The sequence below is a fragment of the Sminthopsis crassicaudata genome, chromosome 1 (assembly GCF_048593235.1).
Source record: "Sminthopsis crassicaudata isolate SCR6 chromosome 1, ASM4859323v1, whole genome shotgun sequence".
Taxonomy (NCBI): Eukaryota; Metazoa; Chordata; class Mammalia; order Dasyuromorphia; family Dasyuridae; genus Sminthopsis; species Sminthopsis crassicaudata.
Genome location: NC_133617.1, coordinates 274,637,157 through 274,654,021, shown reverse-complemented (window position 1 = coordinate 274,654,021; position 16,865 = coordinate 274,637,157). Strand labels below are relative to the sequence as shown.

The 16,865-nt window shown below is 32.2% G+C and overlaps 1 protein-coding gene across 1 annotated transcript in view; it reads right to left on the bottom strand.

Annotated features, from left to right (window-relative positions):
* The window catches only part of SGK3 (serum/glucocorticoid regulated kinase family member 3), a 102,210-nt gene that overhangs the window by 41,456 nt on the left and 43,889 nt on the right, over nt 1-16,865 (bottom strand). The window contains 2 exon segments of the mRNA XM_074278811.1: nt 1,555-1,642; nt 14,731-14,806. Coding sequence (XP_074134912.1) covers nt 1,555-1,642; nt 14,731-14,806 — 164 coding nt within the window.

Below are 16,865 nucleotides of genomic sequence, written 5' to 3'. Positions count from 1 at the left end.
ATATTGTTCAAACATTTCAGTCAAACCAAATCTTCACAACCCTGTTTTGGGATTTCTTGGCAAAGACACTGAATAGTTTGCTATTTCTTACTCCAGCTCATTTTACCAATGAGGAAACTGAGGCAAACAGGTTAAGTAACTTGCTTGGTATCAACATAGCTAATAAGCTGTTTGAGGCCATTTATGAACTCAGTTCTGCCTGACTTGAGGCCCAGAGCAAACACACCCACACACATAATAACAACAGGTTATGTGCTATGATGATTAAATGAGAATTCCCTAACTAGAAGGAACTTTGGAGCAACTGTTTTAGGGGAGAAGTTAGGTTTTCTTTTTTTGTTTGTTTTGTTTTGGTAAAACTTGCTGACTTTAACATGCTAACATGTGGGACTGCAGCTTAGAAGAGACATTAGGACCAGATCATCAAGTTATAGTAGTCATTAATGTATTAAATCCATGGAAGATAAATCTCTTAAGGGACAAGATATACAGAAGAAAAGAGGGTTCATCACAGAGGAATACTCACACCAAAGAAGAAGTAAGTATATAATGCTGGTATGAAAGAGCACTTGGCTCAAGAAAAAGTCACAAGGGAATGGTACCAGAGAAACCTGAGAAATAATGGTTTGCAAAAGGAAGGTACATGGCTAATGGTATCAAGAACATCAGACAGATCAAAGGAACTGAGGGCTAGATTTGTTAACTCTATTAATTAGTCAGAGAACAGTTAGAGTAGCAGGAAGACATTGCAAGTGGCTGAAAAAAAAGGAAAAGGAAGTGTAGACCACTCATTCTAGTAAGCTATTGGTAAAAGAGAAGAAAGAGAGTTGAAATTATCTAGACAAACATTTTTTAAGCATCTACTGTATACCAGGATTGAAGCTACATGCTAGGGATACAAAACAAACAAAAAGGGGGAGGAACCCAGTTCCTGCCTCAAGGAACTCATGATACAAACAACTCTGAACAATAAAATTAATACAACAAAGTGGAGTTAATCAAAGTTAGAGAGGGGAAGGCACTAAGATTAAGGAGCCAGGAAAAAGCTTCTTGTAGAGATAGTGCTTGACTTGCACTGCAAAGGAAGAGAGAGTCTTGGAAACAAGAGTAAGGAAGGAAAGCATACTAGATGTGTGAAAAAGCCAGTGCAAAGCTACCAAAAGAGAGCCAGGGTATCGTGTGAAGAATACACAGAAGGCTAGTTTGGTCATGCTCATTTGGTCATGTAACAGGTTTGTTTTTCTAAAGAACAATGGTGACCTGGGCATGTTTGTAGGCATTTGGGAAGGAGCTATAAATAGTTATCAAAGGTAGGGGTTGGAGACTTAGAAAAAAGTTCAATAGAGCAAGATAACAGAGGAAATGGAATACAGAAATAAAGGAAGACAGGATGTGTGGAGATGATGAGTTTCTAAGGCATAGGGAAAAGGAGGGTGCTCATGGCAGATCTTGATTTTCACAATTAAGTAAAAAAGCACAGGCATATGTATTTCAGGGAAGAGGACAGTTCTCTAACTATATGTGGCTTTAACAAATAGTAGTCCATTTTATTACCTTCTGAATATTTCTTTCATCCTCATCTTCAGAAGGATCTGACTGATGTCGTGGACTGTCCATTTGAAGAAATGCTCTGACATCTGGACTAGAAACAAAATTAGCTTTGTTATGATGCCTTATTCTTTTTAAAAATATTTAATTTTTTCCAATTATACATAAAAACTATTTTTAACACGTTCCTAAAAAAGTTTTTGAGTTCTAATTTCTCTCTCCTTCCCCTCCCTCCTCATAGTGAAGGCAAATAATTTTATATAGGTTATATACCTATATACAAAATTCTTAGTTATGAAAAATATATTTCCATATTAGTCATGTTGTAAAAACACAGACCTTCCATCCCATCCTAACCCCTCCAAAAAAAACACACACAAAAAAAAGGTTTAAAAATGCTTTGATCTGTATTCAGACTCCATCAGTTCTTTTTTCTGGAAATGGACAGATTTTTTCATCATAGGTCTATTGGAACTGTCTTGAATCATTGTTCTCCTAAGAATGGCTAAGTCACTTACTGTTGATCACTGTAAAATATTGCTGTAACTATGTACAATATTCCCTTGTTTCTGTTCACTTCACCTTGCATTAATTTGTGTTAAGTCCAGATTTTTTGGAAAGATGATTTATTCTAATACCACCAACTTCCAATATTCCTATAATATTTATTTTTCTACAATTAATACAAGAATTCAGATTATCTAAGATATAATTTATTCTATTAAAAATCTGAATGAGAAAATTATTTCTAAAAACTCTCTCTCCTGCTCCTAGATTGATACTTAGCACATGTATATACTGTATAAATATTTACATTGATTTTTTTGTTGTTGTTTCTTCAATCTTAAATACTCATTTGCCCTAAAAGGCTAATTCTTGGCACTAAATAATCTATATAAACATAAAATTTGTGGTTCAAACATTAAAAATAATTTTATTTTCTAACTGAAAAATTATTTGAAATAATTTTAAGGAAAAAAATATAGTCACTTAGTACCACAATTAAGTTGCATTTATATTATCAGTAGGGATAAGAAATTGGTCTCCTCATCTATAAAATGGGATTAATAAAAGCACCTACCTTTCAGGGTTATTTGTGAGGACCCAATAAGGTAAAAATTGTAAAGAGTTTAAGCACAATGCCTAGGAGCACTATTTAAACGTTAACTATCATCATTACTATTTTATTTTTTTTATTAGAACATTCAAATAAGGTAACTCCTACGAGCACAGATTGATACTTCCTCTGCAACTTAAAGTCTCCAAAAGTTACATAGAAGACCAGGAAGTTAAGTGACCTGCTGAGGGTAACACCAAGCTGTACTATGTTAGAAGTGGGACTTAAACCCAGTTCTTCCTGGCTCCATAGCTAACTCTCTAATCCATTATGTCATGCTGCCTTTCACATTAAATAGAAAGCCTTAAAAGAACATGTCTTTCTAGATCATAACATTTTTGTAAAAGTTACAAGGATTATGAACTATACATTTAAAATGTCATGTTTAGAGATAGAGTGAAAAGTCAGGAAAACTGTAGGAGCTAAGTAATAAACTGAGAAGAATCAAGTTTCAAAGAAGAGCTGGCAACATGCTAAAAATACTTCTATTTGTTTTTACCTAGATTAAAAAATTTAAAGTAAGGACACCATTCCTCTAAAATATCAAAGATTCCTATTATTAAAGAGACCTTCATATTTCTTTTCTTTTCTTCTCTTTTTCTTTTTTTTTTTTGTTGAGGCAATTGGGATTTAAGTGACTTGCCCAGTACTCAGGTCCATCTGACTTCGGGGCTGGTACTCTATCCATTGCACCATCTAGTTGTCCCAAGAACTTCATATTTCAATGGTTCTACAAAGTAGAACTATTGTGAAGGGTATGAATGCAAACCTCAATACTGAAAGGGTGTTTAAAGGTCCTATAATGCCAACAATTCTCACTCAATGATCTACAAGCTTGATTTAAACATTTCCAAAGGACAAAGGACAAGTATTCTTCTCTGAGATTTGAAGTCTTTGCCTAGGGAATCATGACATTATGTCAGAAATGGAACTTTTGACCCTGAGGGCCACTTCCTATCTACTTTGCTATTTAGTTATTTCTACATTTTTCTTCTTTGTAATTTTCACGCAGTGATATGAATTCTGCCCTCTGGAACCATATATAACATAATTAATCCTTATTCCAAATAACATTTCTTTAAGTATTTAAGAACTACTACAAAATTCCCTATAAATCTTGTTTTCTCAGCAAAATATCCTCTAGTTCCTTCAAGCATAATTCATATAATAGTTATCTACTTCCTTATCCTGGTTATCCTTCTACAAATTTGCCAATATCTCTCATAAAATGTAGCTCCCAGAACTGAACACGACACTCTAGACTATATATGGAGACTAAAGAATATAGTGGGACTACTACTTTATTTATTTACATATATATACTTTATTTCCATTTTTGTAGATTGAAATTGTATTAGCTTTTTTTCCCCCTGCACTATGCAGTAGGCTTATTCGCCCTCATCCCAAAAATCCATCACTCACTACTAGACTTTTTTGTATGTCAACTTTGCTTTTTGAGCAAAAGTGAGCTCCCCCATGCCAAAATACCTGAATTTCTAAAATGTAAACTTTATCTCTATGGAATTTCATTGTTTTAGTTTGGGCCCATTGATAGTTAACATATTCACTGTTTCTTTGCCTTATGCCCAACATCTGCACAAATTACCATAAATCTCTTCTGTTCTCATAAAAGTAGTCAATAAAAATAGCAGAAGAAAAGCCACACAGAAATAAATGCATTAATCAACACACTTGTGGATGTTCAGTCAGGTATCCATCAATACAAGTGAACTCTCCCTTTCCCCAGTCCATACTTTTCCATCTCAATCACACAGAATCTGGAGACAAATTTTAAAATTAAAAAAAAATTCTCAACCTTGCAAAAAACAAATAAGATGAACATTTCAAGTGTATAGAATAGAAAAAGAGAGTAATATCCAAACCCATATATACAATTTGCTTTTCTTTAAAAAGATATTACATTTAATACAGAGAACTTTCAAAGATGTCCTGCTTGTCTGGTCTCTTCTGTGCATTTTAAAAATCCTTCAATGACTTTTTTCTTTTTTATTTGGCAAAATATCTTTGGACCTATTCTCCCTTTTGCCCCCTACACACAATTTTAAAAAATTCTACAAATGTCTTATTCTGTATCTTGAGTTTAGTAAGTGGCACTTCATCATTGGCCCTATGGAATAAAGGTTGGTCATGGTACTGATCAGAATTTTTAAATCTTTCAAATTTGTTACTGTAAATGTATAAATTTTTCTCGGGAGACAATCTGTCAAATAATTACTAAAAATATGACATTTTAACATTCTCTTGATTTTCCAATCTTTAAATGCTAGACTCCTTGAATAAATAGAAAGGAATAAAATGAAGGCTACTTAAACCTCTATACTGGATCTTAGAAATGATTCCCTACTCTTCTTTCTTTGGGACTTACGACTTTATTATTAAACTTCTTATTTAATAATAAAGTATTATTATGGTCCACACTGAGCTTTATAGAATCTCTTGCCCAGGCTTGCAGGGCATACTAACTATGTCATGCTTATCAGTGTAATAGGATGCTTTTACTAAGTGAAATGTCTCACTTCCTGAGTACCCCACAGACAAGTCATTAACTTCTAGGACAAGGCCTTTGACATCAGTGATGAATTATTCTCCTTTAGTATCTCATAATCTTATACCTGATTGTATGACATGGGAGAGTGGTGCTGTGGACTACTCAGCATGGTGTGCCTTGAAGTTACTATGTTCTATGTGTAAAGCAGAACTGAAGGAGTTCAAAACAAATGTGAGATGTATATACTTAGAGAATCCACCCCAAATGTTTACATGGACTATTTGTGTCTGACCTCTGGCAGAGCATTCTGAGATCGTATCAGTCTGATCAGCCACAGGTAAACACTGTAACTTGACTCTAAAATAATGATGACATTTTTGGTTCTCTTGGAGAACAAAGGACAACAGCCAACCAATTTTCATACTAAGCTTCTAATCAGGTCTGCCAACAAGAGATTTTCAAAGGGCCCAGGACAGTCTTTTCAAGTGATATTAATTCAGGCCAAATAAGTAAACAGAATTAAATGGAATTCCAGCTAACCAAAATTTTAAAACCTGGTCAATGAATGCAAGAATCTCTGTAAGACATGCAAAGGTGAAGTCAAATAGAGAGACACTTCCAGATGCTTCCAGTTATATTCTACAGCTAGGATGGTACACTGGACAGAGCACTAGTCCTGGAAAATGAGTTTTTAGGAAACTCATTTAGAAAAATGAGTAAAAATCCAGGCTCAATCACTTGCTAGCTATGTGACTTTGAACAAGTCACCTAATGTGTCTGCCTCAATTTCCTCAACTGTAAAAGAGAGTTGATAATAACACTTCCCTCTCAAGAGTAGTTGTGAGTCTCAAATGAGAAAATGTTTGTAAAGCACTTAGCACAGTGACACATCTAAGCACTTAAATGTTTACTGCTTTCTTTCTAACCTTAATCCTAAGAAAGCCTCATTAACCACAATAGTGGCATGGAAGTTAAAGACCAATTTCCCAATGTGATCACTTCCAGAGGACATGGCTGCAAGGAAGGGGTAATGGAAGAAGTTCTAAGTCTAAAATGACAAATAGCTTATGTTTTTAGCAGCTGTGATAGCTGGTACAATATATGATAATATATTAACATGGTATCTTAATTATAATATAATCAATGTATTATTAACACAATATATTGATATGACATAAAATATAATAACTATATTTATATGGTACTTTAAGGTTTAAGGTTAAGTACTTAAGGTACTAAAATGCTTTACATATATAGTCATTTGATCCTTATATCATTCCAGAGAGGTAGGTGCTATAATTTTTTATAGATGAGAGAACTAAGGCAAAATTTGAATGATTTTATTTAAATGGTTTGCCCTAGATTGCATAATAAATAGATGTCAGAGATAGGATTCAGACAGATCTTCCTGATTCCAAATCTATCCATCCATTGAGCCATGCTGAAATCCCATTTAAGAACCCACTGTAGAATTCTGTTAGGCATCATTAATATCAATGTGAATGTCATAGTTTTGTAGTTTTCATATTCCACCTTTCTTCTCATTTTGAAAAAATGAAGTATCTGTCCATCTCTAGTCTTTTTGTTCCAGTCCAGTCTTTTGCTTCTTTTTTTCTGGTCCACAACTTTTCTGCAATCACTGATGGTGGTTTAAAAATCTTAACTGCAAATTGCTACAAGGCCGTGCCATGAAACTGAGGTATCTTCAAGCAGCCTAGTACTCTCTTATATCTTAATGTTAGATTAAACTGGCAAACCATATTTATTCTTTTCACTTTTAACACTATTCTTCTTAGAAAAGGAAGAATGGGTTGCTATTGTCTGTTGAATATTATACCATCTGTGAAAAGCAACGGACATTAAATCCTTGTTTTTCTACTATTTCTAAACATATGGAAAAAAATCTCAAAAAAAGTGTCCTTTTAAAATTATCATAGGTTTTTGTCACAAATAACAGCTCTCTTTAGGCTTTAATATCATTTTTTACAGGTTTGTGGTCATTATGCAATACTCATTTTTTTCACATTTCTTTTAGCATTTTGCATAATAGACTTATGAGATTGCCAGAAGGCTCCCTAGGCAACATGGTATTTTTTCCCCTACTCTTTTCTTCCTCAGTGGGATTTATGGGATTATAATATAAAGATTTCAAATTTTAAAACTTTATATTTTTCTTGAACAATCTTCCCTTTTAGAATCTTTGGTGATGGTATCATACTTGCTTTTTTTCTCTGAATTTTTTTAATGCTCCCTTGAAGTCTAGGGTACATGTCAAATTATGCCTGGAATTTCTTTCCTTGGCTATACAAACCGTGAAATGATATAACTGTTCTATCCCAAGCTGCCATTTCCCCAACAATCAGTTCTCTGGGGAAAAAAAGGGGGAGGACAATATCTACTGTACCTAATTCCCATCTATCATAAGGATACTAAGAAATAAAAGATGCGAAAGTACTTTGGAATCAGCAAGTGCTTTGCAAGTACAAGACACATCCATGTTTACATTTACAAATTCAGTATGCAGCAGAAAGAGCACGGGCTTTTTTAAAATATGGATTAGTTTTGAGTTCTAGCTTTGCTATTTACTAGTTATCCAATACTTTAATCTCTCTAAGCCTTAGATGTTTCCATCAATATAAAAAGGGGAAGCATGGACAGACAGAAATTGATCTGAAGGTAAATTGGTTCTACTAGACTACAAACAATATAAGACTGTAATATGGCAGTCAAAAAGGTTTATATGTCATCTTAGGCTGCATTAGTGCATTAGGCTATATAGTGTCCATGAGTGTCCAGGGTGCCATTCTAGTTTGCCCTAGTCACTCCATAAATGGAACTGAGTATTTAGTTCTTAGGATGGGGAACTGAGAGATGGATTTGTCATAATAAAAGGTTTTCTCTATTCCTTTTATCCCTCAAAGATACTTTTGACATATCAATTATTAGCAATTACTTTATAGAGATTATAAGAATTATTACAAGAAGATCAATACTTGTGTTTTAGGAGCAATATTACTGTCTATATCAAATTGTTTTGGACCTTACCCTCTTTAATATATCTTAAGAGTTACTCTCATAAAGTTTTAAATTTTATTATATCCAGCACAGATTTTATTTGTGTGTAGCTGATCCAATTTAATTTTGTTTTCCTGATTCCTTTTTTTGTTTCATTCTATGTTTCCTTGTTATGGCTCCAAAACCATCTATTGAAGAATACTGAGAAATGCTGGAGAATCTGCTCTACTTTTTAATTTTTAATTGATTGTTTTCCTTCTGGTTTACTCTATAAATGTATAATTGGGATGAGTGGGCTTAGCTGGGTATTATAACAATCTTTCTGTAAATTTGTCCTCAGCCAAGCTTTATTATTTTCTAAGGCAGCACTGTTCCTGAACTTCTGCTACCTTCCTCTGTAACATTTTTAAAATTAAAATGTTGTTACATTTTGAATTCCAAGCTGTTCCCCTCCCTCCCTTCCAACTTTGTATTAGAGAAAGCCAACATTTGACACAGATAAATATATGTAAAAGTATTAATCACACAGTTTTGTATATCAGTCAGTTCTTTTTCCAAAGGTGGATAGCAACTTCCTTAATAGGTCCTTTGCAGCTGATCTGAATACTCATGTAAGTCAAGATGGCTTAGTCATTCACATTTCCATTTAAATAATATTGCTGTTATTCTATACAATGTTCTCTTAGTTCTGTTCCTTTGACTTTTCATTATTTAATGCACATTTTTCTGTATTTTCCTAAAAATAAACAGCTCATCAATTCATACAACACAGTAGCATTCCATCACAATCATGAATTGATGGGCATCCCTTCAATTTCTAGTTCAGAGCTAGCATAAATATTTTAGAACATAATGTTTGTTTTTTCCTTTTTTTTCTGGTCACCTTGAGCAGCAGACTTAATAGTATTATTGCTGGGTGAAAGGACATACACGGTTTTATGACTTTTTGAGGATAATTCCAGATTTCTCCAAAATAGTTGAATTTGTTAATAGTTCCACCAACCATGTATTAGTGTCCTAATTTTTCCATATCTTTTGTAACATTTCACAAATGAATTTGAATTCTAAAAAGGCTATGCCTTTCTACAAAGAGATCAAGTACTTCCTTGTTGTGGTTTCAACATTAACCATGAACAACATATTTTCTAAGGTTTTTTTTTTAATTCTTAATTGTGACAATTGTCTTAGATCAGTTTAATGTCTGTAGGAAATGGTTGATCATAACCAATCTTTACCTTCATCCATTTTCCATTTTTAAATGGAATAATTTATTTTCATATGTTGAGTGAGGCTATTAAGTTACTAGATAATTGTTAACTATGCATTAATCCTTATGTCTCTGTTTATTTTGAACTTTGTTTTTAACAAGTCAGATGCATGATTGCATATGGGCAGCAGATTCAGAAATGACTCCAATATAGCTATTTCTTGTTGTTAAAATATAACCAATTTAATTTTTGTTGTATTATTTAGGGTTTTATGTCCAATGCTTATTACCTCTTTTCTTGAACATCTCTTCTTGGATATATTCATCATGTATATTTTGACTACTCTGTGGCCTACAAGTATCTTTGAACCCATTTCTAACTATATTTTCCAATGGGTTTTTTTGGTTGTCATCTTCCTCATTTCCAACTTTCCAATTGAAGTAAGTGAATTGATTTCAAACATTTTGACAAATTCTTGGTAAAAATTTCTATACCTCTTCATTCTCTGTAATAGATATTGTTCCATATTTCAAGGGAAATGTAATTTCATCCATGAGAATACAACCTCTAGTAATGTAGATCATGTTATAGCCATACATACCCAACCTTTGTGATTTTGTGTCCTTTGTTATCACAACTTGCTAGGATGGGTTCACTCAGCATGCTATACACATTTCCCTATATCTCTCAACATTGTGGAAAGAACAATGGGATATGCAGGCAATATATACACTGGTTATCCCTAGCTTTTGTTCTACTACAGATTCACAAATTTTTCTGGCCTTGCACTGCTTTTCTTATGCAGTTCTTCATCTGCAACTTTTTTCAGAATTTTCATACACTAACATGCACCATGCACCTTTCTACCACCGTTTGGGTGAACCTTAACTTTAAATATTTGGAAATTATGGTATTCAATGATTTGTAAAAAGCCTGTGGTTATTAAAATAATTTTTGTAATATTCCAAAGACAATTCATACTCTTTTCTCTATTAGTTAAATTCCAGGTCAAGTTCCCTAGTCCTTTTCAGTATCTAACACATATGCATTTATGAACAAGTTCTATGGGTTATCTATACCATTAGTGAAAAGTCAAATAGAAATTGGTCACTAAACTGAACATAAGAATCCCTGCATGCCACATATACATACAAAAAAATCACATGTTTATATACGCACACACATGTGTGTGCATACACATATGTATATACATGTGTGAATTTGTTAACAGGAACCTATCTGAAGGATCTCACGATCTGTAGAATTCCCCTTTTTTATTTCAAATCTATGTAGGACACTCTCCATGACACTGGCAAACATTTTTGGCATAAAACACCCTGTTTTATCTTGAGCTATAAACCATATTATTTTATACCTTACAGTTCTCCTGTCAACCAAAATTCTTAAAGTTCTCTTTTACTACATATTTAAGGAACACCTGAATTGATTTTGGCATATGCCATATTACCCTCTCAACAATTAGTCACTCTTCAACTATTACTGAAGGGGGGGGGGAGGCTGCACAGGATTGAGGATTTTAAAAATATTTATTGTCATTTTCCATTTTCATATCAACTGAAACTAACATTATTTTATAGTATTTCACCCTCAACATGACATCGCTGCAAAGAATGAAATTTTCATGTCCTTTCTTGGGCCCAAATTGGTCATTACAATTTAGATTCAGGTCAAATACTTTCCTATTACTTTTTCTATTTACATTGTTGTAATCATTGTACATAAGAAATTCCCAGTCCTACTTAATTTTGTACCAGTTCATATATATTCATCTTCTTTACAGTAATATTCTACTATATTACAATAATGTTACCCAATTTATTTAACAATTCCCCAAATCAATGGTCATTTGCTCTGTTTCTAGTTTTTTGTTGTGACAAAAATTTCCAATACAAATATTTTGATGTACACGAGACTAAAGATGATTTAAAATTCTTTGCCTAGCCAGAACTCACTAGTGTGGAGTCTTTCTGTACTTAAGTTTCGCTGATCTTTAGGAAAGAAATAGCAGTCTGCTATAAGATCCATATTCAAAACCCTGGCTCCAGAAAAGTTTACATTCTATTTGCAGTTTTTGACAGCCTAGGTCAATGTCACAATGAAGTATATAATTTAAAAGGAAAGAGACAGGGACTAAGCCTGTCTATCACTGATAAATGTAACTCTCACATAAAGAAACTCCCCTTATCAATTCAGATCAGCAACTTAACTAAAAACTGTAGTCTTAAAGAACTACTCAGAGAACAGAGACTAAATGACTTGTGCTCATGGTTGCTGAGCCACCATGTTTAAGAAGTAAAACATGAATCCAGGCATTCCTATATTTAAGATTAAGCAGTCTATGTACTACATGATTACACTATATTGCCTTTGTAGCCGATATCTCTTTATAAATACAAGTTATTATTATTTTCTGAGAATTAGGACCACAATAAGAGTTCCTCTTATTAATATATGATGATTGAGAAAATATACATTTTAAGGTGTGTTATTTACATTGCTTCAAAATTCATGTAAAAAAAGAATTGAATTCTTCAATTATTGAGAAAAAAAGAAAAGGCAATTAGACTCAACAAAAGAAAAAAATATTTCTCCTAGAGAGGCACATTATTTATTGTTGTTCGGTTGTTTTCAGTTGTGTCTGACTTTTAAAGTCCCTATTTGTCACTTTTTGGGTAAAGATACTGAAATCCTTCTCCATCTCATTTTACAGATAAGCAAATAGAACTTGTCCAGAATGTATAGCTAATAATATAATATCTGGACTGAATTTTAACTCATGAACACACTTTAGATTCCAAGCCTTGTCCTCTATCTATTGTGCCACTCAGCTGCCCCAAGCACATCATTATTAAACATAAACAAATTTAGTCAAATTCATCAATTCTTCCTGTAAATCTATTCTAGTTATTGGTTAGGGAAATAACAGTGTCATGCCTTTGAAAAATTTTAATGCTTCATGCAGTTCTGAACTATCTTGAAAACACAACTTATTAATTCTTACTTCACAATTAATTTTCATTATACAATCTCTTTAGCAAGATGCTACAGCCATAAAGGAGGGCAGACTGTCATTAAGCATGGTAAAGGTAATAACATGAACTGGGTTTAGAAAGAAACAGCACATATGCAGAAGATCATAATTAAGAATCTTCCTAATTACAAGATCAGCTGTAATGGACTTGGAAGAATGCAGCCCTCCAAAGGAAAAGATTCCCTCATTTAAAAATATAATTCTTAAAGCAAGGTAGCATGATAATAATAGAGCTAAAATTTTCAATATCCTATTAAATGTACTTCTATGTATATGCAGAAGTATAAATCCTATTTCTGCACCTAAAGCATTAAAAAAGCAACTGAGAGGCAAACTGCTGACATCACTTCTCTGACCCTCCATTCACAGTCATTTTCCATCAGGAAAAACTTTGACCCTATCTCCATAATATTTTGTCAGTAGTTCTAAAGTGGGGCGAGCATTTTTCCTGTCCCTCCAGGACATGACAATTCAGACATGGCAACATAGAAGAAGGTGAAGAACACTGCACCATTTTAGTCCAGGCTTGCCACTTAACAATCTTTATTATCTTAAGCAAATCAATCACCTCTATGAACTTCAGTATGCACATTCATTAAATGGAAATTATAATAATTGCACTAATTTCACAACAGCTGTTGTGAAAAATCAAATGAAATAATGTGAAAGTATTCTAAAAATGTAACTTACTCTTATAACTACTTTAACAGAAAAAATTTTATGAACATGAAATAATTTAAAGCTTCAGACAAAAGTTTCTATATACTTACAAGTAACACTGAGTGTATAATTTAAATAATGTCAATCTTTGGTTAAGTAATACAAAATAACTAGGAAATAAATACTATGTATGCCTGGGGCACTGATAACCATTATCAAGTAACAAATAACGATGACAAACTTTTTTTTTACAGAAGCTCATCCAGTTTAAAGTGTTTTACTGAGGTGTCTCATTTGACCTTCAAGATGGAAGTAGTATTCTCATTTTACAATGTACAAACCTAGGCTTAGCACAATAATCAGATTTAAAAGTCAGAACACCAATGAGTATGTCATAAGTAACTGCTATCACTAAAATTGAAATAAAAAGTAGGAAATACTTTATTTTTATAATCATTGGGACACTGTAAATTTTCTTTTAAATAATCAGCATAGCCTCTGACCTAGATTTGATTTATTACATTTTTAATGATAGTAATAACCAGACATCTGCATAGTGTTTTAAAGGCTACAAAGCACTTTTCATAAATTATTACACTGATGTCTTCTAACAACCCTAGCAGATAGGTATTTTTAATTTCCTTTTGTTGATGAGGAAAAATGAAGTTCACTAAACCTGTGACCTGCTCATCTAAGATAGGAATTTGTGCCCAAAACTCTCCACATCTAAACTTAGTCAGGTCTTATATCCATTTTGCTGGTCTGCCTCTCTCAATGCTTTTTGCTCATCAAATAAAAGTATATATTGATTTCATGAAGTTAACTTTGCCTAAAAGTTAACTTGCTAAAAAAAAAGACCATATGTAAAGCTTGTATTTTTGGATAAAAATATAGATGAGTGGTTTAAGAAATAAAAATGAATTAAATTATAAATTCATGCTGAAGTTGTTCTCTAATTTAATTTAAAGGTTAAAGTAGATCTACAATTTCTAAATTTAAGAACACAGTTACATTCCTTAAGCAAAGAAAAACAAAGAGAGCTAGAAAAGTATTAACACTGTTTTTAAAGATTTCTGAGTTGCAGATGGAGAAATAAAATGTTGGGATGTTTCCTCTTAATAAAACAAGATTTTTTAAAATGGCTTTTTTTTTTTCAAACAGCTTAAATATTTTATTCTTTAGTCAATTCAAGTTGCCTTAAAGATAACTCTAAGAATTTTTTTAACTGGAAGAATGACTAGCAAAATTTTCCTCTTATTTAACTCTCTTAAATTAGAATTTTTAAACAAATTAGTTAAGAAAAAATATAGAGAGAATTTGTAATTATTACAAGAATGGTTATAATTTGGGAAAACATTGAAAAAACAAGATAATAATCCTATGTGTTATTTAAAGCAAAAATAAATTTTATATGCTTTATGCAGTACATTTATTCTGATAAGGAGAAAACATCTTGAATAGACTCTACTCTGAGGTGTGTATTTATGTGTATATAGAAATAAATATAAATAAAATGAGTCACACAAAATGACATAGTTAACTAAATTTGATTCTACAATGTATATAAAATGCAATATGTCTTAATAAAGTCCCTTTTAGAACACAAGTGAAAGTTACTTACTGGTTGCATAGCTCTGGATGTCTAACTAAATTCTGAATGAATTCATTCAGTCCTGCTCTTCTCTGTTTAATAAAATCTGTTAAAAAAGAGACACATGCTAGTAGGATTATTCATGTCAATCATATTATTTGGAGTTATAAAAACAAAGATATAGACAATAAATACTGTTTAGGAAATTATGACAGATAATTCTTCTAACTGTATATATCAGGTTATTTTGCATTTAATTGGAGCTCCAGTACACACACACAAAATGTACATATACATATATACAAATGTATGTATATATGTATATACACACATTGTGTATGATTTTAAATACTGAAATACACACTTTAAAATTATTAATAGAATATGAACATATCTCTCAAAACTAATTTACACAAAATGACTATTTAAGGGTCTAAAATATTCTGCCTTCCAAGAGAGACTATTTACATCCTGTTTTCCAACCTTTGATATTGTGGTTAATCACATTAACAAGAATTGATCTTATGATAATGGTGATGAAATATGAGAGTAAAACTTCAATAGATAAAAATATAGAATTGATTACTGCAATTAACTGAGATTTTTGCATGAACTGAGAAAACAAGAAAAAACTTGTTTCATTCCTGCTTGCCATAATTATCTTCCTAAAAGATATTGATATACTTTGTCTAGGAAGTATTGTTTGTTTTTGGACTAAACTTGTGATGTCATAAGGGGAATTAGTAACTTATAGTTTTTAAAGGGTTATGTAGGACTATGGGAGATTAAATGAGTTGCCTGTGATCAAATAGCTAGTTTGTGTTAAAAAGACTTGAACTGAGATCTTGATGCCAAAGTTGTCTGTCCTTCTATTCACAATATCTCTCTTGGTAAGAGATATTATTGTATAGAAATGCAAATAAAGACTGTGTGTGAGGAAATAAGAAATGAATGTATACTGCATGTTAAGTTATACTTTGGAAGCTTTATATATATATACATATATATATATTTAATTCCTGATTTTGACTAGCTCTTTAATTATTTCCCTCCTTAGAAAGATGGAATATCAAAAACTAGATCCAAAAAAAAATCAAACCTAAAACCCACAAAAAAGTATTTCAATGAGCTGTTAAATAATGCTTGGCTTTATTTGCTCATTTTTACAAGAAAGCAGTTGATAGATATGATAGGTATCTAGATGATATCAAAGGTTACTTTCATCTCTAAATTCTTTGATTGTGCTTCTCCTAAAGATATGTCTCTTAAGGCTTTTAATAAAGGTCCTCCTTAGACTTAGAGCATACTTTTCTCTCTTAGCACTCACTTTTCTCAGAGAATTACAGGGAAAATTTTGTTATTGCTGTTTGTATCATAGGACATAAAAAAGTTTCTATGAAAATTGTATCCAGAGCCAAGATTTAAAGTACCTATAGTTTTTCTTTTTCCTTTTTTTTTTTTAATATCCCCAATGCTTAATGCTTTGCACATAACAGATGCTTAATAAACTGATTAACGAACATGTACAACTACACCCACATTTAGCTACTTTTTATAGGGCAGGGAGAATAAGATATATAAGAATTTGGGATATTGTGAAAAAAGTCTAGTCATAAATAACCAGAGTGATACTGTGCTTTGTGGATACTTACTAGAAGTATGCTTTGGTTTCAGAGGCCAGTTCTGAAAAGACAGGAATTTCCTTTTTTCAATAAGCATGTAGCCTATATTATACACTAAGTACTACTAAATTTTTTTCTTTCACTACTAACTTTATTTCATCCACTCAAACTTATTGAATGACTACAGAATGAGTAGCTGACCATTCTAACAAAATTAATTAGCAAGAGAAACAACAGAGCTTCAGGAGAAACACAATCAAAGAATTTAGAGATGAAAGTAACCTTTGATATCATCTCGATACCCTCCATATCTATCAACTGCTTTCTTGCAAAAATGAGCAAATAAAATCAAAGAAAGTTAAGAGATTTACTCAAAGTCCCAAATTAGAGTTAGGGTACAACTGATAGTTTTCTCACTTATTCCTCTATATATTATTATGCTGCTTCATTTGAATCAACAATATTTCTTTCAATTGAGCTCTAATTTTTCCTCATCTATCCACATTTTTTGCAGAAAATATTAGTCTTTGCCATGTCAATTAG